General features: G+C 45.1%; 2 protein-coding genes across 5 annotated transcripts in view; both read right to left on the reverse strand.

Annotated features, from left to right (window-relative positions):
• Positions 1-25,680, reverse strand: part of LOC117136363 (rap guanine nucleotide exchange factor 4) — a 36,248-nt gene that overhangs the window by 7,019 nt on the left and 3,549 nt on the right. Inside the window, exons 2-5 of one of the 4 annotated variants that reach the window (XM_033297234.1) lie at positions 24,302-24,444; positions 24,139-24,233; positions 4,613-4,759; positions 192-243 (exon numbers count right to left, since the gene is read on the reverse strand). In XM_033297234.1, coding sequence (XP_033153125.1) covers positions 192-243; positions 4,613-4,759; positions 24,139-24,233; positions 24,302-24,444 — 437 coding nt within the window. Of the gene's footprint in view, positions 1-191; positions 244-4,612; positions 4,760-7,189; positions 7,751-20,053; positions 20,606-24,138; positions 24,234-24,301; positions 24,445-25,680 lie in introns of those variants that run through there. The other 3 variants (XM_033297237.1, XM_033297236.1, XM_033297238.1) reach the window with 3 other exon arrangements.
• On the reverse strand, positions 10,791-12,487 carry LOC117136364 (cytochrome P450 6a2). Its single transcript, XM_033297239.1, has 2 exons — positions 11,351-12,487; positions 10,791-11,281 (listed from the first exon to the last, which is right to left on the reverse strand). Exons 1-2 carry the CDS (start codon positions 12,450-12,452, stop codon positions 10,863-10,865), a joined length of 1,521 nt encoding a protein of 506 aa, XP_033153130.1. The 5' UTR covers positions 12,453-12,487; the 3' UTR covers positions 10,791-10,862.

Genomic DNA, 25,680 nt, shown 5'->3' on the forward strand with positions numbered 1-25,680 from the left:
AAAATAATGATGAAAGTTCTCAAAGCGAATTATCGTATTAATGGTATGTTGAGCATGACGCCAGTATTAAATATGTATTTCGAATAATAACAAAAGCAGATACTCTCGCACCATTAATCACCGAGTGCACTCGGAGTGTTAGTCATGCGAAAACTTTGAAATAGACTTAATTGGATCTTTTGTCTACATACCGTTCTTCAACTTGCAGTTGGTGAATATGTCATTCATTAACTCCTTGTTTTTCTGCAATGGAAGCGTAAACAGCCATTAGTATTGGGTATGTCAGCCTGGTTGCTCTGCAATTCCAATTACGTTGCTCATTTCAAATGCCGTCGACTGCGGACGCGTCATCTGCCCACGCTCCAGCTGCCTACGCCACTTGACGGCGGCGGAAGTGGCGCCAGCTGTGGCATTGGTGGCCTTGGTGGCCTTGGAGGCCCCGAATGTGGCCCCCACCTGGTCCTCCCCGCCGCTGTGGCGTCGGTAGCGGAGCAGAAGGACGCCGGGACTGCGCTCACTGCCGGCCACAATCTGCGTGGACCAGCGCTGCCTGCCGGCTGCCATGTGGGGAAACCTCTGGCTTCACTTTCACTTGGGAGCGGAGTTCAAGCTCGCAGGTAATTGCTGGCAAACGCTTCTCCAGGTACTGATAGCGTCAGGAGGCGACAATCACACGAACGCCGCGGCTCGCTGTTTGCAATTACTTATCAGGCACAAGGGTTGCCAAAGCCCCTACACTGTTCATGATTCAAACAACATATTTAACCCAAGAGGGGCCAACACCCTAGGAACCTTAAAGGTCTTGTAAAAACTTTTTAATTAGGAAACTTAAAAAACTTTTAGAGTTTCCCCTAGCTCACAAAATTAATACTTTTTCAATCGATACATATTTAACAAAGTAGGGTTTGATAAATTAGATAATAATGATATAAGGTCCAAATCTTTAAAATATATTTGTGCTTAGCTTAGTTTTACTTTGTAAGTTGCTTTGTCCGTATGACCGCCTGTCCGTATGGGCATAAAAGTCGTTTTAAATGATATTGGGTATGCATCAGTTCAGCTGGTTTAAAAGACCAATTACTTAAAATCTTATTTTAAAATGTCATATTAACGTAGGTCTCTTCTTTAAAAGGTGGCAAATTTTGCAAAAGTATATGGTATGTACTAGACTTTTTCGAGTTTCAACGGTATCTGACAGTCGAGGCGTTCCCTTCAGTCCATTAATTAAACATGAAAGTCAAATGTTGTACTCTCGCTTTTTTCGATTTCCGCTCTTAACGAGACTCATTAGCTTGAAATGGGTTAAAATCGAAGCAAGACGCCTGGCAACACTTCGTGTTCCGCCCGTCGATAAGCGACTTACGCTGCGTTGGCGTCGCCGTCGAAGCTAATTAAACTCGCTTGCTTATCAAACGCACGCCGAAATGAGGGCCACCCACTGGGTGGTGAAGGGCTTTCGAGGGGCTCAGGAGAGTTCCAGATTTCGGGGGTTCGAGGGGTGGAGAGCCTTCGCCTTGAAAGTCGGACGTGGTAATGGAACCGTGATGTTTCCTGGTGATTTGGAGGAAACTTTACATTGGCCTTGACAGATTAACGGGGTGCGAGGTTTCATTAATATGTATCATATTGAGCAAACTATGCTATATAGGGAAAATCAGCGAAGGATCCTTATCATGCCAATGTTGTGATTGGTGAAATACAGCAAAGTGTTTTGCTTAACTAAATTGTAGTTGTTACCACTATATGAGTTTAAAGCTATTTTAACTGGAGTAAATGTGTCTTATCAGCCAAAATGCAAACAAGTTTTTATGAGGCTGGTACATTGTCATTTTTAAGTGTTTTTCGGTGATAAAATTGTTATTCTCGTTAGTTGCAGAGCAAAAGGGTGAACTATGTTGGTTAGAAAGTATGCAAAAGGTAAGAAACAAATGTAAGTTTACTAATACTTATCTAACTGCAACTGGTTTAAAACCACAGAACACACTTTCCTTCTTATTATTTTTGCTTAGCATTGAACTAAGCTTGGCTTAAAGAGTTTCAGTTTTAAGAGGGCGAAAAATACTTTGTTGTTATTAAATTATTAAGACGATGGCCCATTTATTTCTTTCCACTTCCGCAACGCAGTAAAGAAAATCACAAGGAGCTTTTGAGCAAGCAAGCGAATGCTTTCCTGGTAGACATTTAGGTTTATACTTTCCGTTCAATGGAACAAGGAATCCGAGCCAGCTGCACTAATAGAAGGAATTCCTTGTTTCTTTCCGGCAACTTAACCAAAGGGAAATAACACTGCCGAGTGCTGCAGGACTTTCGATCCCAAGGATTTGCCAGGAGTGTGTTCATTGAGCAGTGCTCGAAACATTGATGAAATTTAAATTGATCGACGCAGCATGCACGTTGATGACCCAAGTGGGTTGGTGTCCCTCCTCGCCAAAGGCTTTCAAATCCTTTGGAGATCCAGCCCCCTCCTCCTCGTGCCACTGGCTACCTTGCGGGTTCACATGTGCAACTTGTGTTTGTGCATAAATAAATAACCCCGTGACCATGGACATGCAACTGTGCATGCCACGAGGCTCTCAATGGAGTCGGCTGCAATATTTATGGCCCGGTTATTACGCAGACCACATGTTTGGCAATGCCGTGGTTGCGACGGCGGGCAGAACATAAAACACGCCCGAAATTAAATGCAAATATTTGGCAAGCAAGTGGCATTGAATCGCATCAATCGCATTGAGTGTGAAAGTAGCACATTCGGCAGCAATCTGGGAATTTACTGGAAGTGGCAAGTGTAATTTCCACCATTGATGCAACTTCTGCATCCGACCTGGGCACAAATCGGAACCGACCACTTGCATTTTTCCAATCCCAATCCCTATCGCAAGAGCAATCGCTATACCGATGCCAATTCCAATCCGAGTGGATTGCTTGTCCGGAATAATTGGCAGCCATTGAATGTTAAGTGGCTCTAGTAGCTAGTTGGACTGGTATTTGGATTTGGGCCCCGGGCTTCGGTGAAATGAGACTGGTAATTAACCCGAAATTCCCTTTCCCTTTTCACCCGCCATATGCGACTACAATGGCTTTCAAAGACATTTTCAATTTGGCCCGCACGAGCAAATATTTGCGCACAAATCAAATGCTCGACTATGCTGCAAAGTGGGCGGGACGAGCCAAGGATGACAAGTTCCATGAACTCAATGGCTTATATCCTTGCGCTCTTGCGAATATTCCTCTTATTCCCCTTCAATTTGCCCCCTGATTTTATCGCATTTACGCAGTGCCACTCGCAGTGGCAAAACGCCCCCAGTTCGCATTTTTATGGTCTTGCATCCACAGCATCCGCCATCGACTTTCACTTCATTGTTGCACACTGCGTATACGTGACATGTGGTGGCCCTGCTGTCGCAGCTACTTTGTTATCGTTCAGTTCAGTTCAGTTCAGCTCAGCTCAGCTCAACTGGGGCTGCCTCTTGGGTAAGCCAATGCTGGCATAATGTTGCAAAATACTATTCGCCCCGAATTGGGGCTTGCTCCCGCTCCTGCTCCTGCTCATCCCACTAACCAATAAGGTAAACAGACGACCCTCACTAATTCTGGTTGCTCGCCTGTGTGCCGGGCTCATACCTTTTGTGGCTGCCGCAGGAGATGACTTGGGGCTCCTGGCTGAATGGCATTGTTAGTGGGGTTTCTGAGCACAACACACACACATTTCACATTGGGATTTGCATTCGGACACTGGCAGAAAGAAGGTGTCGAGTAGTTGGGGATACTCGTGGCATCAGGTCCTCAAAGCGATGCATTTTGTGTTTGGCTGCCATTTTAAGGTTGCGGTTTATTTCTAGAGTATTTCCAGCTTCCGTTTCGCTCAGTGCACATTCTGCCGATTGTGGGGCCCTCTCAAATATTTACATTTTGGCATATGTAAGCCATGTTGTGGTTGACTGTAGTCAAAAAGATGCTTAACCACATTCCAGCCTTGTGGCATGCCAAATGCAAATATAATTCATTTTCCGTTCAAAGGCATTTCCATGGAAATTAGGCCAATCGAACCAATCCGAATAACCAGCTCGGCTCACCAGCAAGCCTTTCCAATTAATTATCCAGTCCCCAGAGTCCTGTCAATCCAGCCAAGTGCTCGGGAACATGCGACGCGGATACAATGATGCATTGCAACGCTAAGCTAAGCCCGCCATTACCTTCTAATGCCATTCTCCATATACTCGTAAGTATAAGGCGGTACAAAGAACTACTTAGCCCACGGGAGAACTTGGCTTAATGCCCCACTCTGTGGCAAAGCCAGAGCACTTAACAAGGCCAAGGGCCCAAATTACTAGCCATGTGTTTTAGGGCTTCTGCTGGGGATTCCTTGGGCAATATGTCCTCGGGCCCAGGCATCATTAAATGTTAATTGAAATTTTAATTAAATATTTTTCACAATGACGAAGGCATACCGCAAATAGTCGAGGCCCGCTTCTCGAATTTCTGCATATCATTTTGGCAACTCATTAAAAGAAGAGAAGAGCGCGGAACAGACGGATTGATTCCTTTGACTGAAGTGGAATGTGCAGGAACAGGGACGAAAATCGATTTGCGTAACTTACTGCCCCAGACTTACCTCCCAGATGAGTCGAAAGTCCTGCTGCTCCACCCGCAGCAGCTCGCAGGTGGTCTTCGTCACTACGGTGCTGTCCCGCGGCAAGTCGTGCAGTACGGACTCCCCGAATGTGGCACCCACGCCCAGGTTGCACAGGGTAACTGCGCTCTGCAAATAAATAAGGGCAGAATATAAAGTTAGACAGCGCTCAGGTTGGAAAGGGCTTAAATAATAGTTTACCTAAGGGGAAGAGAAGCAACCGACACTTGCAGCCCAGTTTAGACATTCGAGCAAAGTAGCCACGTTTCTCCCTAGTAATTTCTAGCTCAAATTAAGAACTTGTATTAGCAAATACCTCTTCAATCTTTTCATTTTAGTAGAATCTACCCTTTTTCTATACTTGATACTTTTATCAACTGAATGATTCCACAACCCAGCTTATTGTGAGAAAAATATTCTATTGATGGTATCTGCGAACTCAGCCATTTTCGAGTGAGGGTATCCGCAAGTCGGAGTTCAAGGATGCCCACCTAGATACGTCTCTGCAGATTAAGCACTCTGTGGTGGCTTGGCTGCTCCAGTCTTGGGCTTGTCTTTCGCTGGCATCTTACACAATTAACGCAAATGGCCGCAATTTGCTCGTGGTGGCAGGGACAAACATTTGCTTAAAACTCTGTAAGCGCTTCATTGTCGCATTTCCCGCAAAACCACGGGCACTGAAGCACCACAGCGCCCAAATGCAAGCCGGGAAATGGGGCCGAAGAGGAAGTGCAGCCCACTTCACTGCCTCGGATGTAACGAACGCGGATTGGAGCTGTCTAACCGCAACATTGCAATGACATTTTCAATTACCCAGCCGCGTTTGCATCGGACTGTTTGTTTTCCCACCAGAGACTTCTCGGAGTTCTGGGCCACACTTCTTGATGCTTGGCACTTGAAGGCCGAGGGCTTCGCAGACCCAATTCGATGGAGAATCCGAGAACACGGGAATCTTGGCCCTGCCGTGTAATTGGCTTAGGAAGACTTGCGAGCGACCGCAGAAATTGTTAAACTCGCATTAGCCGACACATGTGTGCACAGTTATTACGGCGCACGGAGACCATAAAATACACTTTAATTAATTCCCGGTCTGTGTAATTACAAAGCTGCTGCTGTGGCACCTTTCTTTTGGCCAACTTCGCAGGTCTCACTCGCTTTTCTGCTGATTTATTGCGGCTTTTGTTTTTTGACAAGCGTCAAAAAGAGTCTGCCACGCCCCTTCCCGCGTACAAGCTGAATTTGATTGCTTTCTAATTTATTGCAGCATTAAAAGTTGACCCACAGACGGGAGAGAGAGATGGCGGATGGGAGCAGAAAGAGACGGCTATGTACGAGCAGAAAGAGACGGAGCGGCAGTGAAAAGCGGCCAACAGACCGAATTTTGTCAACCAGCATTTCCCTTTCGCAATTTCCTCGAGCCGGCGAGAACTGAATTGAATTTACGCCCAAACAATAATATTTGGAAAGCTGCCCAGCTTTGTGTGTTTGCCAGTTGGGAAAAGGCTCTGTGGGCGTTTGCCTTAGCTTAATTTTATTTAACGTGCTGAAGATTGAGTTTAATATAACAAGCTTAAAACAACCCTATATTCATTGTAGCGTATATTTTTGCAGTTATCAAGGAGGGACTGGACAATAGAAGTATGTGTAATATGAACTTTTGTGAAATCCACACTGACTTCAGTCGATTTGAAATGGTTTTATTGAGTGGGGAGTTTTGAATCGTTTCCAATTTTATTTTAATTCATAGTTTTTCGGTACATATTAAAAGCACATCTCTGCATTGCAGAAGCCAGAAAATCGTTAACATCGTTACCCTCCTGCCGCCGATTTCTCATATGTCAATGCCACGACTTTGGTCACGGGGTTTTCGAACAATTTGGGTTCCCAACCTAAATTGATTGCTTTTTTAAACTAAAAGCTTTAAGCAAGAGGTTATGTTCTGGTTAAAGTTGGAGGTCGAAATAACGGAACTGTCATCAGAATGTTTTCATAACCTACTTTTTTGGATTTGTCTATCGATATTTCAATCGAACTGTGAGATTATCATACTACGCGATAACCAATTATTTAGTATTAATATAATTCGAAAACATTTTCCAAACTGAGAAAATTTCCAAACCATTTGGCTTTAATTAAGCTTGCCAGGAACTAGAAAATTGAGGAAACAACCCAAACTTATTTATAAATTGTTATGTTCTATATAGCCTGCTATTTCCTATAATGATGGCTTAATTACAATGATGAACGGATGTATCTTCTGGGTCCGAAGTACACTCTCCCAAGGATTCTCGACTCACACCTTAGGTGGTGTCAAGGGCTGTGATAATAAAACGTTTCAGAAACACGGCTATCGCTGTGGGGGAAATACGGTTATTGCCAGCTTATATCTACGGATGATATGGAGTCAGAAACACGGTTATTGCCCGCTGGTATCAACGGATGGGATGGCTTCGGTATCTGTATCTATGTTATAGCCATGTGAGAGCACGTACATTTTTCGCGTTTCGTGTTCGCCACTGGATCTTTACATAAATGCGGGGTTGCAATGCAATGTTTTACCTTTGCATAATGTCGCGTTGATTGCTCCACGTTATACGTACAACTGCGACGAAATAGCATTTTCCCTCCTTGTCTCTCGCGCCGCCCTCTCGCTCACTCACTCACTCACGCCGCCACTGGAATTCAGTTTGTGGATTTCGGACACTCGGCCAGTTGTGTGCATATTCAAATTGCGCTGAGCGACATTTGAAAATGTGAGCAGCCCACAAAAACTACGAAAAATGCAACACGTTACCCGGATTAAATGGAATTGTTGATGGGTTTGCTTGGTCCGTTGGGCGCTGCTGCTGTTTCTGATTGCAGGTTGTGGACGTGCGCTCACAATAGCGACCTCCCCCCACTAACTAGGCTAAAAGCAAGCACGCGCTGCCAAAAATATGGCCAGCATTCCGGACCCACATGCTCCACAGCTGCCATTGATAAACGACGCGGACGCGTGTCACTTCGGGCCTCAATTAGGCGCTCTTTTAGCCAGCTTCCCAGCCAGTTTCAGTTTCAGATTCAGCACTCGAGACCCGACTCCAGTTTTTCCAACCGCGCGGCGACGACTCGCAAAGCGAACTGAAATCGATGTAGCCGCCAACTGAGCAGCGGCTGGATGTCAGCGGAACCGGCAGAGACTCTGTTGCATGTAGCCGGCTCTTTGTGCAACGTGATGTTGCAAGTTGCTCGAGTGTGGCCAACAGCAACACCTGCAACATCAGCAGCAAGCTAGTACAGACGGCTAAATTGGAACGCTCTGTCCGATGACAGCTCAATTGACCATATGTGTCACATAACTGACTGCCAAATATTAGCTATCAGAAATGGAATCCAGAAATGGGGGTGATTTATGTAGCAGGTTGGAACTTCGAATGAACTTTTAAAGGAGTTCAAAAATGAATGAACTTTCGTTTCATTAGATGTTTGTAACCTGTAAGTAAGCAAACTAAATATATCGAGATAGAGATACGATTGCCCGGTAGGGCATTTAAAATTCGGTGCGCAGCAGTGAGGCAGTGCCTCACATGCCGATACGGTGGCATGGCAGCCTTTGGTGACGCTTGCTGCATGCAATTAATCCGCGCAAGAGTTTCGGGCGCAGACCGTGGCCATGTCCATGGGCATATCCATGTCGGCGGACATGCGCGTATCCATGCCCACAGCTAAGGCAATAGCGATAGCGATAGTGGCGGTGAAACCTAAGCCCTGTCCCTGGCCATGCCACATGCACCCACGGCATTGTTTTTGGCCAAATGTCCAGTACCCCACGTCCAAGTCGACTTTTTGTTCAGTGGCGCGCTTGACAAACTTTTTACGCACATATGAGCACGCTTCCGTCCGTCGCAGATGCAACTGCTGCCGCTGCTGCTGTTGCAGCAACATTTGATGCCGCTGCAGTTGGTCTCGCATTGCGGCACTCGTTCCAATTCAGTTGGGCAAACAAGGATGTGGACTTAACTCTGGGCGATGGCGATGCGAGCGACTTGCTTTGATGGTGCTCGGGCTAATGGAATTTCAGATGAGATGCTGCTGGTTGGGAATTGAAAGTTTTCGGGCCAAACAACCTTAAAGTTGCGGCTTTAAACAGTAGAAATGTTTTGTGGCTTGGGTTGAACAACCTTGACACTTTTATTTCAGTTATGCTTTATCTTTATGTCGGCGGTTTTGCACTTGTTTTTTGTTTAGCCGCACTTGTTTCTTGCGGGCTAGTAATTAAATTTAGTTCGCCTCCCTCCCACGGCGAAGGTAGGGCCAAGTGCCAGACCAAGTTAAAGATTGCTCGAAATGCTCACAAAAAACCGAGCGTCGGATGCTCAGGCAGCGTGTATCCGCCAGATACAAGTACCACATATTTCATTCACAAAAACTATTTGCTTTCGGCATTCGCGCCGTTTGAATAAATCACTGACTGCGTTGTTTGTCTAATTAATTATGATAATTAGGTCATCAGTTATTAATTACAAAATATTCACTTGTTTGTGGTTTTTAATCCGGCTATAGGTTCATAGAACGTGTCTATTACCCGATGATGTGCTAGTGCCAATAATAGAGTATATAATTAGTTTTATCAAACTACATTTTGTGTTCTCATAACCGTTAGATTCACGCCCATTACACCGCACAATTTACACGCCCCCGATTTTCCCAGCTTTAGGCACTTGCCTCAATTTCCACGCGTTGCATGCGCCGCTGACGTTAGATAAACATTTCCCTACCAGCATAATTAAAAGAAGATGGGATAATTTTAATCCGAAGGGGCATAAAATACATTTTAAATGACTGTTCCAATTTTACGCGTGACAAGCCAGCCGAAAAAGTAGAATATAGATAAAAATGTATTTAAAGTTTAAAATTTATGCATACATATATACAAGAAATTTTAAATTGATTAAATTCTCGAATTGATTCGTTGTTTGCTTTCAACTTCAATAAGTTCGATAGTACTCACATTGCTAAATATAAATTAGTCTTCAGAATGAACTAGAGAGACTGCTTAGCATCATTGACCGGAAACTTAAATCACTCAATCGTACGCCAAACGAATAAAGTTCTGGAAATGAAAACAGTTTCCAGCTAAAATGAGAAATATACTACTACTTTTGCCATTGAGAATCATAACTTTTCCTGAATAAAACAAAAGTCAAGTTCTGACAACTATAGTTCTTGTTCATACTAACAAGCCCAAACGATTTAGCCATGCCCTTGATGTTCGTCTGTCCGTTATGTCCGTATGTCCATTTGTCCGTATGTCCGTATGTCCGTATGTCCGTATGTCCGTATGTCCGTATGTCCGTATGTCCGTATGTCCGTATGTCCGTATGTCCGTATGTCCGTATGTCCGTATGTCCGTATGTCCGTATGTCCGTATGTCCGTATGTCCGTATGTCCGTATGTCCGTATGTCCGTATGTCCGTATGTCCGTATGTCCGTATGTCCATTTGTCCGTCCCTTCGTATGAAAGTCTAGATCTCGGGAACCATAAAAGCTAGAAAGTTGAAACTTGACAACAGGTATCTAATAGTCGCTGCACTCAAGTATAGTTATATCTTGTTTTGAAATTTAATAATTCAGCTACTTTATAAGATATCACAAAAATTATCTATGATAAGTGGGCGAACTCATAAGCGACTAAACCGTAAAAATTTCTCATATCTGGATGTCTGGCGGAGGCATTGACATTTGCGAAATGTTCGACGTGGTAGAGTCATTATTTCAATTCTACAGACATACATACTGTTTAATCAGGTAGGGCTTACCTCAATTAGCCGACTCGTGTTGCATGCTTCAGCACCATATTTTAATTTGGGGTTTTCGCTGCCACGGTTGAGCAACCTAACGAGTGTGGCATGAGGTATGCAAAACATTAGAGCGTCTGGGAATAGTAATTATTTTCGCTCGGCTATACAGAGGAAAGTCATTGACTCTAACAACATTATGACTAGTCAGGTGGCGATTCGCGTGGCACGTTGCAACTTAAGCCGAATGCAATTTATGAACCTGCAAATCTGATGGGAACAACATTTGCCTGGAAGTCAATTAAATCATCTAAACTGTGAACATAAGTGATTTATCACAGGCCAATAAGTTAATATGGCTGTTTAGGTTAACAAACAATATGTATGGTCAACAACAAATTGAGTTTAATAAATGAACAGTCTTAAATGTACATCACTTTCGACGAAGATGGAGCTTAGACGCGCTCCACCCGCAAGTAGATGCCCCCAACGGTGCCCAAAATTATGGACAGGGGACTATACTTCAGTGGGATCTCTGTCTTGTCGCAGACGGATACCCTGAACCGGCTGATGATCTGAGCCAGACCGACGCGGGCCTGCATTTGTCCAAACCGCATCCCGATGCAGTTCCGCGGCCCGTCGCCGAAGGGCAGCCACTCCACGGACTCCCGGGCGGCCACTTTCTCCGGCGAGAAGCGGTCCGGATCGAAGGTCTCCGGATTTGGATAAAGATCCTCATCGCGGTGGTAAGCACACGCGGGGATTAGGACCTGGGTGCCCTTCTCAATCACAAGCTTTTCATGGCCAGGCACCACGTAGTCGTTGAGGGCATTCCGTTCAAGGTGGGGCACCAGGGTGTAGAGCCTCAGGGTTTCTGAAGAGCGACATTGGGTGGAACCAGTTAGAATCCCTCTTGGGGTTGCGCTTCAGACTGAACACATACCTGAGATGACCTGGTTCAAGTAGGTCATGGCCTTGATGGATTCGTAGGTTAGCTGCCCCTCGTGTTCTTCCAGCACAGTTTGGATCTCGTTGCGCAGCCTGTCCTGGATGTCCTGATTCTGGGCCAACTCATAGAGGCAGTAACTCATTGTCGAGGAGGAGGTCTCAAAGCCGGCCACATAGAACACGAACACCTGGGCGGCCAGTTCGCCGATGTCCATGCCCTCGATCACCTCACCGTTGTCCAGGGTGATGCTTCCCTTTTGCTTCAGCTCGATCAGCAGGTTCATGAAGTCGTTCCTCTTGAAGTTCTCCCGCTCCCTGAGGGCAATCGTGTCGTTGACCAGGCGCATGAAGAACTGGTGGACGTCCTCGGGCATCATGCGCATTCTCAGCCTGCGGGCCAGCTTGGGAAAGCTGAACATGAACATGGTCAGCAGTTTCCCGTGGCGCATCTCGGTGAACACCTTCTGTCCCATGGTGCGGAAATCAGTGACAGGGGTGCGCAGCGTGTTGCACTCAATGCCGAAGGCACAGGTGCCAATCACATCGGTGGTGAACCTGGCCATCAGCTCCTTGATCTCGAGCACAGCTCCGTTCTGGGTGGCGGGCACCTGCTCCGTGATCACCTTGACGAACTCCTCGGACACCTTGATCACCGTCGGAAACATGAATTTCATCTTGCCCGAGGTGAACGTGGGCGTCAGGCGCTGGCGCATGTCCTTCCACTTCTTTCCGTCCAGGTTGAACAGGTGCTGCGTGAGCGGATCGTCTCGGCCGTTGTGGAACTGGCCGCGATCGGCGAAGTTGGAGAAGTCCTTGATCAGGATGTTCTTGGCCAGCTGGGTGTCCACGATGAGGGCCGCCGGCTTGTGCAGGAAGTAAAAGCCAACGAAGGGGTAGCCGCTCTTCCGGTACTTGTTGTAGTAGTCGTAGAAGAAGTCGTGCATCACCCGGTACTTCCGGAACCCGACCATGTTGCCATACAGTGGGTGCGGAGCATCGTGGGGCACTCCGCGGCGACTCCAGTAGTTGAAGTTGCGGTGGTACAAGTAGGCCAAAAGCGAGGAGATCGCGATCAGCAGGTATATTAGAACAAACATTTTGCGTAGCTCCTCCCGATTCGCATTCGTCGTGCTCGAACTACGACGATTTACTGATCACCACAAAATGTTCGGGCACTTTTTATAAGGTTCCCCTGCGACGCACAGGCACGACAGCATATGAGCTTGCCAGCTAAATATTTCTATCACCATGACTCGGCAACTTTTTAGTTGGTAGTCATGATTACAGACTCTGCGATAATAGCCAGGCACTTTTCAAACCGATTTAAGAGCACTTTCAACGAGATACACTCACACGCTTCACTGTACTAATGCTCGCGGATCAAAATATAAACAAATGACAACGAGATTGTTGTTAAACAAACCGGTTGGTGCTCCTGCTCACTCATTAGTAAACTCGGCAGGTGCCAGAAGTAAAGGTAGCATAAAATGGTAAATATCCATCGATATGGTGAAAATTTTGTACTACTATAAAAAACTACATGAAACTGTCATTCAAAGTAGATTCAAATATACAGGACGATCCCACTTCTAACTAAAGGTAAAGGTGTTGAAGTAATGGGTATCTGATAGTCGAGAGTTCCATCTAGTAGGTAATCATGTATCAGTATCAGCCTTCTTTGCTTTGTATGAGAGACTTAAGATTTGACATTAGAGATATTCTCTTGAAGTTCTACTTTTGTATTGCAAAATTACAAGATTGTTATTAAACAAGGTGGTTAATGATCATTTAAGTTGTTCGAATTGTATTCAATATTTATTAGAAAACAGCAAATATAATTAAATGCGCTTTTAAGTCTGGGGAATCGGAGCGGCCAAAATCGCATGAAATTGTTAATGACATTATTGCCCGTAGATAAATACAGACATGTACATACACATTTGAAATATCACCCATTATTTTAGTAATTGGCACCCCCCTACAACGTTAATTTTTGGTGTTCCACGGTGATAACACGAATGAATTGGCTGGGAGAACCAATAACTCTTTCTAAGAGATAGTTAAACGTTCTCTTGACGCTTCACTGTACGAGTGAGTGGGTCAAAATATAAACAGTAGATAACGCGATTGTTGTTGAACTGGTCACGGTTGGTTTTAAACATTATAATCGCATCGGGTTTTATTGCTCATTAGGAAACAACGCATCAACTGTGCTGTAAAATTATATTTAGCATGTATGTGGTTAAAATTTATTCATTCGAAAGCAATGTCGGGTAGTTAAATCTACATGCCACACCAACATTAAAAATGGCAACCAAATTTGGTTGGTCGGCTTATCTGTAAATTTTTAACTCTCACAAATCGTTGGTAATTTAACTTATTGGCCTAACAGCAAATTAAAGGTGAATTTTTCTAGCTGTCTTGTAAAATCAACATCAACAGACATATCAACATTCTTATACCCGTTACTCGGAGAGTTAAAAGGTATACTTGATTCGTTGAAAAGTATGTAACAGAGAGAAGGAAGTGTTTCCGACCAAGTATTAAGTATGATCAGGGTCAAAAGCCGAGTCAAACTGGCCATGTCCGTCTGTTCGTCAGTCCGTTTGAACGCCTTAATCTTAGGAACCATAAAAGCTAGAATGTTGAGCTTCCAGACGCAGCGCAAGATTGTTTACCCACACACCCACACTTATAAAAAATGTTATGATATGCTTTGATTTTTTATTAGTCTTGTAAGTTTCTATCGATTTGAAAAATATTTTTTGCCGCGTCCACTCTAACGCCCAGAAACCGCCCAAAACTGCCACGCCCACACTTTTGAAAAATGTTTTGGTTTTTCTTCGTTTTTATGTTTGTTTTGCTAATTTCTATCGGTATAACAAAACACTTTGGCCACACCCCTCCTTTGAAAATTTTTAAAATTTTTTTTGTTTTATTCGCCAATATCTAATATCTAATCTATATCCTAGAAAATGACAAAAATTTTAAGTTCGCAATTCCATTTGCTAAGTAGTAACGGGTATCTGAACTCGAATATTGTATTCTCTTTTGTTTGTTGTCAAATCCTTGACATGATTTTTAAATATCTAGCCATGTTTTGAGATGAGAGAAGGGTATACACAAGGAAGTATTCCACATTAATCGGGTGTTTAAAGAAGCGCTTTTGAAGCCCAATAGTTAATACGGGTACATTATTGTAATGATATCTCATCTGAATTACCAGACCCACAATTGTGTGTGCTTAACGCCCCGATTAAGCTTACGGTTAGCCGCTCCCCAAGTCGCATTCTGAAGGGGTATAAGCCGATTAGGATGTGCATTTGTGCCGGGGAATCCCCTTATATTGTCGGTTGGATAAGCGGGAGCACTAACGCGATTATGGCGGATTTATTTTCTCCAATTCGAGGGAGCCAAGGCAGTATTGACCTTGTGCATTTCTTATCACAAGCTGCTCCAATTATTGGCACAGCCCCAGGGTGGACCAGAGTCCTTGTCTGGGAGTGTCCTTGGCTGTCATTGTCTTGAACTGGGCGTGTTCCTTTGGCTTAGTGCTGCAACTGACACTTCTATGTCCCAGTCGGACCTGGGAATCTGGGCTGCAAGTGGCGCCAAAAGGTGAGCAACGATTCGATTTGAATCTGACCGCCGATACAAATCAAGTCCTCCTGCCCGACCTTGAAGTGCTCAGCCTCGTCTCACTTGGGTCAGGGTGTTCCATACAAGCCCGCACTAAGATGGGAAACAAAAGTAACGCAAAGCGCGGCGTTCTCGGCATAATGAAGCGCTCGACGAGAAGAAAGGAAGGCACTGAGGAAGCGGTGAGCAAAAACTAGATTGCCCCTCTGGCTGCACTTATGCGCTAAATAAAAATGCAAATCTAAATGCAGCTAAGAGCCGAGAAGGGCCCAAGAAGCCAGGCGAGCACACAAAGGAAACCCCACGCCGACGGCGCACAATGCAGATTCTTGAAGAATGAAGAACGCGCTCGAGGGCCCTCTAAGTCGACATCTGACTGCCGCAGTCTCTGGCGGATTGTTGTCCCCTTGGAGACGGCCCGGCTAATTGCAGATGCATCTCGGCTGCATCTCGCGGACTTCTTGTAAACAGTCGCCTAATTGTTTGCTCTGCATAGGTGTTGCGTCCCGAAGACGCAGCTCTTTCGAATGCAAATGCTGGCGGAGAAGGGGGAACTCGAGTGCCTGTCCCAGTCCCAACCCCAATCCGCTCCAGGTTGCGTACAGCATGAGCAAGCGCCTTGAATAAATTAGTTTTATTTGTGTCTGGATGTGGGGCAATCTAAACAAATCGTGAGCGGGGAGCATGGGATTCAGCATTTCCTGTGGGGTGACAACGGTGACGATGTCGCGTCTGCGTATTATGTAAATCACAAGAGGAGCCGAAACGGAGGGGCGCAGGTGGGGGAATCCCCTACGTCAATACTGAAACACACGCCTCTGCAGAACCCAACATTTGCAGCATAATCATCAGCATCACAAGAGCATCTTGATAAATTGTAATAGGCTTTAAGCCTTCTGAGTGCGCATTCGAGTGAAACAGCACCCACTCCAGTTAGATACGCGTACTCCCCAGGCAGCGGCAATAATTAGCCAGATTCCACTTTGTCGCAGGATGACAATGGCGCATTCCTCCCGCGGGATTTTTCAATCACCGCCAGACTCTTGGAGCAGCACGATGATGGCTGATTGAATTTCTGGGCTGACATATTCGAGCCGCGACTGTGATTGTGATTGCGATTGCTATTGCTATTGCTGTTGTGATTGTGTGGCATGTGTGGCAGCTGCTGCTGCTCCGTATTGATTCGGTGCTGATTGTGTGCCGAGGGCTTTGTTTCATCGCAGCTCCACTGTCTTCGGCGGAAGCCATAAAAAGATGACCGGGTGTGATGTACTGACAAGTGCTGGGTCAATGTGTCAAAAGAGAGAGCCCGATGCGGCTGTCCATCAGGCGAGATGACACAGATTGTCGCTCGCACACCGGCCAAGTTGCAAGTTGTTGACTTATGCTGTTGCAACTGGAGCAGACTGACGGTGGCTGCCACCAGAGATCCGCTTTTACGGGCGCAATAAAACGCTTGCTTGAGAGCACCGTGAATATGTTTTATGTGCCCAGATGGCACCACGTGGCGTATACGCACTTTAAACCAAAATTGCCTTTTGTGCCGTGAATTTAGAAGAGGTACAGGCCAGAGCTTTGGGCAAATAAATGACAAAGCCATTTGTAATGAAATATTAAGGCCGGCAGTAAAAGGAAAGGAGCTGGTGGGGCGGGGTGTTGGACGCAGCGGGAAATGGGCCGGAAAACATCAGCATTATACTTATTCATTATGCTGCTGGTCTAGGCGGGGGCGTTTACGCATTCGCATTCCAGATCGTGGGTGTTAGTACGAGTTTTATTGGACGCACAGCACATAAACATGATGCGGTCCGGGCATTTGGAGCGTGGAGCACATGGCCCGAAGGCAGGATGAAAATCGATACCCACATGGCCACATGAGCAACCCAAAGATCTGGCCAAAAGCGAGGCGTTGCAGTTTCCACGGCGCAGGTAGCTGAATATAAGTGGATTAGGGCAACTGTGTCAGAAATCAATTATTCAAATGGAGTCGCATGCACGCATCAAATTTGATTTCCACTCAAACGAAAACAAAGTGTGTTTTCAAAAGCAAATTAATAGCTCTGTGCTTCCCGTTTTGGCAAATCTAGTTTTGGCCCCAGCCAGCAGCAAAAATAAATCCAACTAGATTCCTACGATGACAACAGCAAATCACGATTGCCCTTTATGGGCATGCCACCAAATAGGAAACGAGTATGATTGTGAATAAAACCCTTTCAAGTTGTCACTACTGAAGTGGTTGGCTGGCTGGCTTGCTCGGCTTTTGCTGGCAACTTGGCTTTAAGCCACAGCCACAGCCAGAGTCCCACGCTCTTAGCCACCGAAATGTAAATTGAGCAAAACGCACGCCGAGCAAACTTTTGTTCCCATGGCTGGCAGAACGGGCGAAAAGGTCGATAAGAATATTGTTTAACTCAATTCAGCACGCGAATCTGAACTCAGCCCGATTTGTTGATAAAAAGTGAAAGTGGAAAGTGGAAAGCGAAAAGGCAACATAACAGCGAGGGGAGGGGAGTCGATTCGCAGCCCCGGGCAATCAAATTGAAAATTCTCCATTGTGCAAATATTGATTTTGTTCGCTGCATAAAGTTTATGCGTCCAAAAAGCGAAATTCAAGTAGACCAAGTAGGCAAATTCGCCTCCTAATTTCCTCTGCGATAAGCAAGAAGTTGGGAGCCATTCTCAATCCGTCTGCGATCTCAAGTGTCTGGGGCAAGGTCGCTATTTGTGGCAGTCTCGTTCTGCCTTTTTTTGCCCGGCTCTAATTCGACGCCTCTGCCAGTGGAGTCGTGTGTTGCGAGTTTTATCTTTTTCCCAACATATTATTTATGGTAATCGACATCAAATGCCGCCATTAAGCTTATTGCCATGGCAAGCGGCAACAGCAAAGGCGTTTTCTTGCTTCTTTAGCTGCTTTTTTTTGGGCTCAGTGCTTCTGCTGTTTATAGGCTTCCAAAGCTAAAAATATTGTACATCTGCATGGGTAAATTCTAAAAAGATGTGGAACTACATGAGCGGATTTAGTCGAACTTTCCTATACACTATGTGTTCATATCTATTCCCTGATAATAGGAATATAACATAAATTTCAGTTTTGATATTTACTTTATCCTATAACATTTTCTGTTACTATTCATGCATTTGAATATGGCTTTGTTGATATTGTCTCTTATCTGTTCTAGATTTATACTATTAAATATTATATATATATTATACACAACAGCAAATTGTATTGCCCGATTGAAATCTAAAGATTGTACGAAACATTACATAGTTTTGATTTTTTGTCAGGGTATTTTAACAGCATTTGCATACAGTGTAGGCGATTTCTCATATTCGAAGCGTTGAATTTTCGAATGAATTTATGACAAGCACGTCGTCCCTCCGCTGAAAATCTACCTCTCGTTTGGCAATAATTTGTTTGTATCTCATATTTGATTTTCGTTATGTACGCGCCGTGGTGAGGGGGTGTGTATCTTTTGGCACCTTATCAGCAGATTATTTGCATAATTTGAGAATATTTTTCGAATCGAGCATTGGCTTTCCGCGAATCGCTGCCGCTGCTCGGGCTTATCTAATGAAGCAGTGGCGAGAGATAGCGATTGGAAATCTCCTTATAAACGAATGGCGCGTGTTCAGCCAGCCCTGAATGTGTGCTCATTAAATTATTGCAGAGCTGCTAATGGAAAAAGTAGTGCGATAAAAATGAATTTATTGCATTTTTCGGTTAATTTGCCATTGTAAACTTATTTAATTACGAACTTTTTCCACGCTAATGCGAACTTTTCAGCGCACAAGGAGTAAACTACCTAAATGGGGATGGGGAGCTGCCCGCTGGTGGATAATTGCCCCGAGCTGAAAGTGTCCCATTTCATCCGCTGCTGTTATAAATAAATAAACATTATGAAACCACTTTTATCCTGATTAATATCATCATGCGCTCACCACCACACATGCAAGTGCATATATACATATACATACACGCGTACGAGAGTATAAACATTTTTGTTTAAGGCCCCGGAAAACTGCTTTTTAACCGCCCACTCGAACTCCGTCCTCCGCCCAAGCTATTAAAGATTATTAAAAGCACCTTGATCTCGGGAGAAGGAGTTCCCTCCCATGTGGCGCTGATGCTCTTGCTCCGTCGTGGCACGCAGGCCAAACTTATTGATCCATAAAGCGTATAAAACACGAGCAGTATTTGTATCTCACATTGGGATGCGATGAGGTGGGCGGATTGCGGACCGAAGGGGTTGTCGGTGGAGGGGAAGATGTGCATGCGGATGATCTTTGACCTTCGGCAAGGTTGTACCACCACTTTCTATTTTAGGCCCAATTAGGTTGCAGCTATTCTCTTTAGGAATTACCCCGGTGAACATAAATCTCAATATGTACACAATGCTCATCGGGAGTGGGCCATGTCTTCATCTGCAGAGGTGGTTCCCTCCCCGGGCAGTATCAATCTTTCATCTTCGTCTGCATTTGTTATAGTCGAACTCCCCCAGTTGAGCACTCATTTATGCATTTTATTGGCTCTTGGCTAACTTGGAGCACCATCAATCATCTCGATGGCTATTCAGCTGCGATCTACTCTGCCTTTTGTGCTTATATTTATATTTATTATTTGGACGGGCCGTCATAAGTGGTCCACCTGTTGGCCGAACCGCCTGGCCAGCAGTTTGCCAATAATTTTAATCAATTATGCAAATCGCATGTATTGGCCCATGATTTATGCGATTTTCGAGCCTGTGCATATACATATGTATGTGTAAGATGGGCGAAATGGAGCGAGAGGAGCTGTGTTGACAGTCGGAACTGATTTGGAGCCCAAGGAGCCATTACTCATCTTTCCGGAAGTGCTGTGTGTGCCCACTCACATCACTCAGCCCAGGTGAAGTGTTCTCGTGTTGCTAATAATATACATATACCCATATAAGAATAGACCCATTCTGGCTCACGTTTACCCAACTGGCTTCGAAAACAGTTCTTTCCAGATAAGAGGGCGATAAGAACCCTATCCGAGTACGAGTGTATGGGGCCAATGCAAATAGCAGATACGCACCAGAGAAGAATTCGCTGCTCTTTCCGCTGCAACCTTCCAGCAGATTTAATGAATGAAATCAACTTGAATTAAATTCCTCCATATTGCGGCTTTGTTTCTGGCTTTATTTGTTTACACACACTGCAGCTGTTGAATCACCAGAGAGGCGAGAAATGTGTTTTCGGCTGCCTTGCTTTGTTTCGCTTGGAAGGTAATAAATTTTTAACACAATTGCATTGCATAAACAATTTCAAAACTGCACTCGGAACGGGCCTGTTTACACTCCGTTGTCGTGTCGATTACATTTTTGGCCAATAGATTTAACTGGTTTATTTCGACTTGAAGAACGCCCGCGCGCGAATCTTTCAGCACAGCCCACGCACTTTCTGCAGCATGGCCAACTTGAAGATACTCGAATCGCGCAGGGAAACAGATACGGATGGGCTCCAATGGCGGTGATATGTAAACAGAGGCAGAGATTCAAACCGAGGCGAACCGAACCGAACCAAACCGAACTGAACCTCTGGGCCAGCGATCGAGTTGTGCGCCGCTGGAGAGCTCGGCACGTATTAATTTCTGCGGCAGCACTAAAGTATCCGAAAGATACGTTCCGCTGGTCGCGCACCAGCGCACATAGCCACATATGTGGGCAACTTCGCTGCCGGCGTCGCCAACTTGTTTGACAGCGAGGTAAACACAACCGGAGCGAAGATCTGCCTCGCCGTCTGTCCCTTCTGGATGTTTATATTTACACGTCCCGAAATCCGGATGGGATGGCATGGCATGGCGGGGGTGATCTCGATGGGTCAGATGCGCGACGGGTGTCGTTGATTTCAATGAAGAGCCACAATTTGTCGTCTCAAGTGGCTCGTTGATCTGCATCCGACGCGCTGTCTTCGAGTTCGTCTCGCGCTAGACAAGTATCTCGGTTTATTCTAAGTCTGAGAATCAGACATCCGACAGCCATTTCCCCCAGCCCCTAACTGTTAGTTAGGCAAAATGACTGGATTCAACAGTAACATTGGCTAGCCCTAAGTCAGCTAGTTCTTGATGCCATCGTATGCAAATGGCTCCCATCGGAATCGGAGTTTTTGGCTAATTAAACGTTTCGTCGAACGGGGCCACAAATGAGGTCGAATGAGGCCAGCCGAGAGTATCTGCGATTTGTATTTGCCCATTGTGGCAGGCGGCTCTTGACCAAAGAGCGAATGCTTCCGCTTTGAGGTGTCTTGGCGGAAATGGCTCTTACAAATCAAATCAAATGTTTTGTGGCTTGAGGCTTTTGTGTCCCACAAAACGAGTAGAGTGTGTGTGCTCTATTTAAGCCGACAGTTTTCACTGCTCATCCAATTATCTGTGGAGATGCTTTCTCCGAGCGCGGGTCGCACATATCAAACACCTACGAATGGAGTGAACTTGAATATCGATGCTGCTGGGTCAGCAGGGTGGCCGTGGCCCGAAACTGGTCTGGAGGAAGCCCCGATCACCTGCACCTAATGATACATAATTACATGTGGGCAAAGTTTCAGTTTCCAAAGCATTTTCATTAGTTTGATGGCCTTTCTGCCAGGGAAGGCCTGTTCGGGCGTTCCGGCTGTAATTATATAATCATTTTAATTGGATCCGGCAATGTTTGCCGGCGCGGCGGCTCCGTCGACACATAACAAAGATTAATCGTGCTTATGTCGGCGGGTCAGGAGACAAGAAGTCGAGCTAGACGAGCTCAAGTGCGAGTCATGGCTCAGTATCTTGCAGATACCTTGCCACATGCAAGGTCGCTTGACTGGATGGGGTTGGTATCCCGAATGCAGATTCCATTGCAATACAAAATTAATTCAATTATAACGGCGCCCTGCAGGTGCGACGCCCCCGCTTGACTTTGCCTTGGGCAGCCTCGGGGTTTTCACTCTGCCAAGACATTTATGAATTAGTTGCAATTTGTATCTGCCTCAGCTGTTTTCGCTACCTAAGGCCGCCCGCTCGCATTTCATTAGTCCCAAATTGGCGTCATCACGTGATCGGAGGTGATTCGGTCAGGGGAGCTGGGGAAGCCGGCGACAAAGGGGAAATCCGTAGAACTCCAAGCGGAACTCGGCGAAGTCTCACATTCACACATAAATTTCCAGCACTCCGGTGTATCTTTCAGAAGCGGCACTTCCACTTTTGATGAGCACCTCTCGCATCGCGCAGCACTCCAAATTAATTGTGGGTCTATTGATAGGGCCCTTCTTTGTTTTGGGGAACTGACTCTGAGATATCTGTGTATTTATCCGGCTCTGGAAATTGGGCTGTGCGTGCCGCACGCCACATTCATTCACCGAAATTCATAACACTCGCCGGCGAACGAAGTGTCAAAAACAGTTTCATAGGCCCAAAACACCGTGCATTCGCTTGAATAATGTATTATGGTATAATTGCGGGGGTTGCCCACAGGCAAATCCATTGCGGCTTTTCCCAAAGCCAATCAGCCGGAAAAATTATGCAAACGCAAATAAAAGGCAGCGGGAAATTCGGGTCAGCAAAGATGTTAACAGGAACGAATCGCTTTGATAAACCGGAGCGAAAGAAAAGTTATTTTGTGTACGGAATCGATTAAAGCCGGTTGCGGATAAATTTTCTTTTAGTTTTCACATTCATGTTTTCGATGGACGGGGCCCACTGAATAAAGGCAAACCAAACGAAAGCTATAAAACATTTATACCTTATATACAAATATAGATGAAAGTACTCTTCCGAATGTATGTAAAAGCATTAAACGCATGAATATTTTAAGTTGGGCGTAGACGAATTTAAACAACTAAAGACTTAAAATAATCAGAAAGGAAAGTTAACTTTTGCTCTTAAAAGTTGAAATACCTTTTTTATTCACTAAACTCTTTAGAACCGGCCCAATATAAAATATGTGACTTTTGAAGCAGCTACAAAACGATGATGTTCTATGAACATTACGTGGATAACTTTTCGCAAATATTCATTTTCCAAATCCTAAACTATTTACATTTACATTACAATTATGTTAGTTGTGAAAAAGTAAGTTCTGTTTGGTATATTTCCAGCAAGAAACCATTGAATGACAAGGTTTCGACCAAAAACTACGTTACGATTTGCAAGCATATAAACCTGATTTAATCAGAAACGTTGAAAGTGAATTTCAAGCTTCGATTAAGTTACGTAGGAATACCGGAGGCACGATGAACGATGGCGATTCAAGGGTCTTATCCTCATTATTAAATCACCTGCATTAGCCCTTCGCCGGCGATACTGAAAGGGATTGCAGGGCACTCTGCCCACACTTGGACCACACCAGGACCGGCACTGCAATTCCCAGTGCCACATGCTCGACAGGCCACAGCCACCATATTAGTAAGCTGAGGTCAGGCATGCTGCCACTGTCATGCCCCACTTAACCATAAATACTCGAATTTCCATTGCAGCCACTCGTGCACGGAGGGCACCCGAGGAGCTCCACACCGAGACCCAGAGCCCACACACACACTGCTCGGCCCCAGTGCCCAATTCGGACCATTTCAATTAGCAGACACCTCTCTGGACAGGACCCACCAAATGAACTCGGCCGTGGCGAGGCACAGATGGATGTGGCGCCACCATATGTACGTACGTACTACGTGGTACAGTGTACACATGTACTCGTGCATTCAGAACACTGGGCTGGAAAAAACTGCTGGCCAATATCCTGGCGGAAATTAATGTTGCTGTGGCAAGCACAAAGCCAGAAGGAGGGCAGCGGCGGAACGGAAAAAAATTGAATGCCACAAACCGATATGATTCGCTGCGGGAATGGGAGGGGGCCGGATACCCGGCCTTTCTCCGTTGTCAGCAGTTCCTTTTTCCTGCTGCTCACATCGACGGATGAGGAGGGGCTCAGACCGCAGCCAGGCACGCCCCCACTCGAGTCAACCCAACCCCCAGGCCCAAATCCCCGGAATATTGAGCATGCACAGCGGATCGGATATGCAACACGGCGGGTACGCCGAGTAATCACTATCAATTATATTGCTCAGCACGCGCATTGTCTCGCACTCCGCGCACGGCGGAATGGTGTGCCAGGATGCCTCATCTCCTGGCTGGTGTAAGTAAGGACTTACCTTGCCATCGGCATCGGCGTGGGCATGGTATCGCACCTCCAGCGATCCGCCGAGCACTGCATACCAGAAGCGTCCCTGCTCGCCGGCGCGAAAAACTGCGGGGAGGAGAAGTTTGGGTTAGCCACCTCCGTCGCATAGTTAATCCCCGCAATCCAGCACTCACGAGTCACCCCCTTCTCCAGGTCCTCATAGAATCCGCACATGGCCAGCTGCTGGAGCGCAGATCCCGGGAGGCGACACAGCGGCTCCACGCGACGCAAGCGGCACGAAATTAGCTCCACATCACGAAGGTTCCGGTCGCAAGGACTGAAAATCGTTAGAGCATGGTTAGACGTTATTGTACTTTAAAATCACTTGCTGTGTTAGTATGGGTTCCAGATTAATAAAAACATGCAGCTTATTAAATATTTGTGTGTGCAATTTGAATTTTATAGAAGAGAACACACTTGAGCCCCGCCAACGCAAAAAACAATATCGCACTCATATGTGATGACTTGTTTTCATAAATGGTGCATAATATTTGTTGAAGGTGGAAGGTTTCAAAGAAGTTTTTTCCCTATAAACGTCGAAATCTCGGAAACTTTAAAGGTCACGCTTCTTCCTAATCACTTTAATAACGAATGTAATCTAGAAAACAGTACGATTGCAGTATCACGATTCCGCTCGCACTTCCTTTACAAAGTAAAAGGTATCGAATAGTCGAGGCACTCTTATATAGTTTGCTCTTAAGTTTTCATTGTATTTGATATCTGATCTGATAGTCCATTATCTCGGTAATAGCGTTTTCACTAATTGATTCTCAGAAGAGGTACGTTTGCCATTTAGCTTTCATTTCGGCTACTGATTAAGTTTATTGTTATATAATAACATTCTGCATTAATGTTACCAAGAAGATTTACCTAGCTTATCACAACGAATTATTAAAAAGGACAATTATAAAACAAGGCAAAAGGCTCCTTTGAAATGACAAATGCTAAAAATTAATACGTGTAAAGGACTCTCAGAAATGATTCGTTTCTGAACTCAAAACAACCAAACAATAGACTGCAATAAGGAAAGAAGAAACCCAAAAAAGAAGAAGAATAACGAGTATTTTGCATTTATAATTTACTGACTCTATGAAAAGCACTTCACGTGGATTATTCTATTTTTGGATTCGGACAAGGCCATAAACTGAATAAAAATGAGGAGAAATGGCAAAGCAAAGTATTAGTTCAACAATGAACTCAAATTAAAAATTCCAGTGTCATTTGTGCTCGGTTTGTGCGCGCATTAAGTATGCAAATTATATTTTTTGCCTGTCTGTGTGCAAGTCAATTGAAAAATGAATAAATAAGTATAAGAGTTTCCGGGCAAGAATCTGCAGGAAACGGAAGTCCGCCCAGAATAATGAGAAGAAGGGGAGGGAAATGGCGAAGCAATGAGAGTGAAGCGTCCACTAATTGCATTTGAGACAAAGTTAGCTGTCAGATCTAATAAGGAGTTCAAATCCACGAAGTACAAGTAAGTTAATTTTAAATAATAAAAATTAAATCAGCTCAG

The sequence above is a fragment of the Drosophila mauritiana genome, chromosome 2R (genome assembly GCF_004382145.1).
Source record: "Drosophila mauritiana strain mau12 chromosome 2R, ASM438214v1, whole genome shotgun sequence".
NCBI lineage: Eukaryota > Metazoa > Arthropoda > Insecta > Diptera > Drosophilidae > Drosophila > Drosophila mauritiana.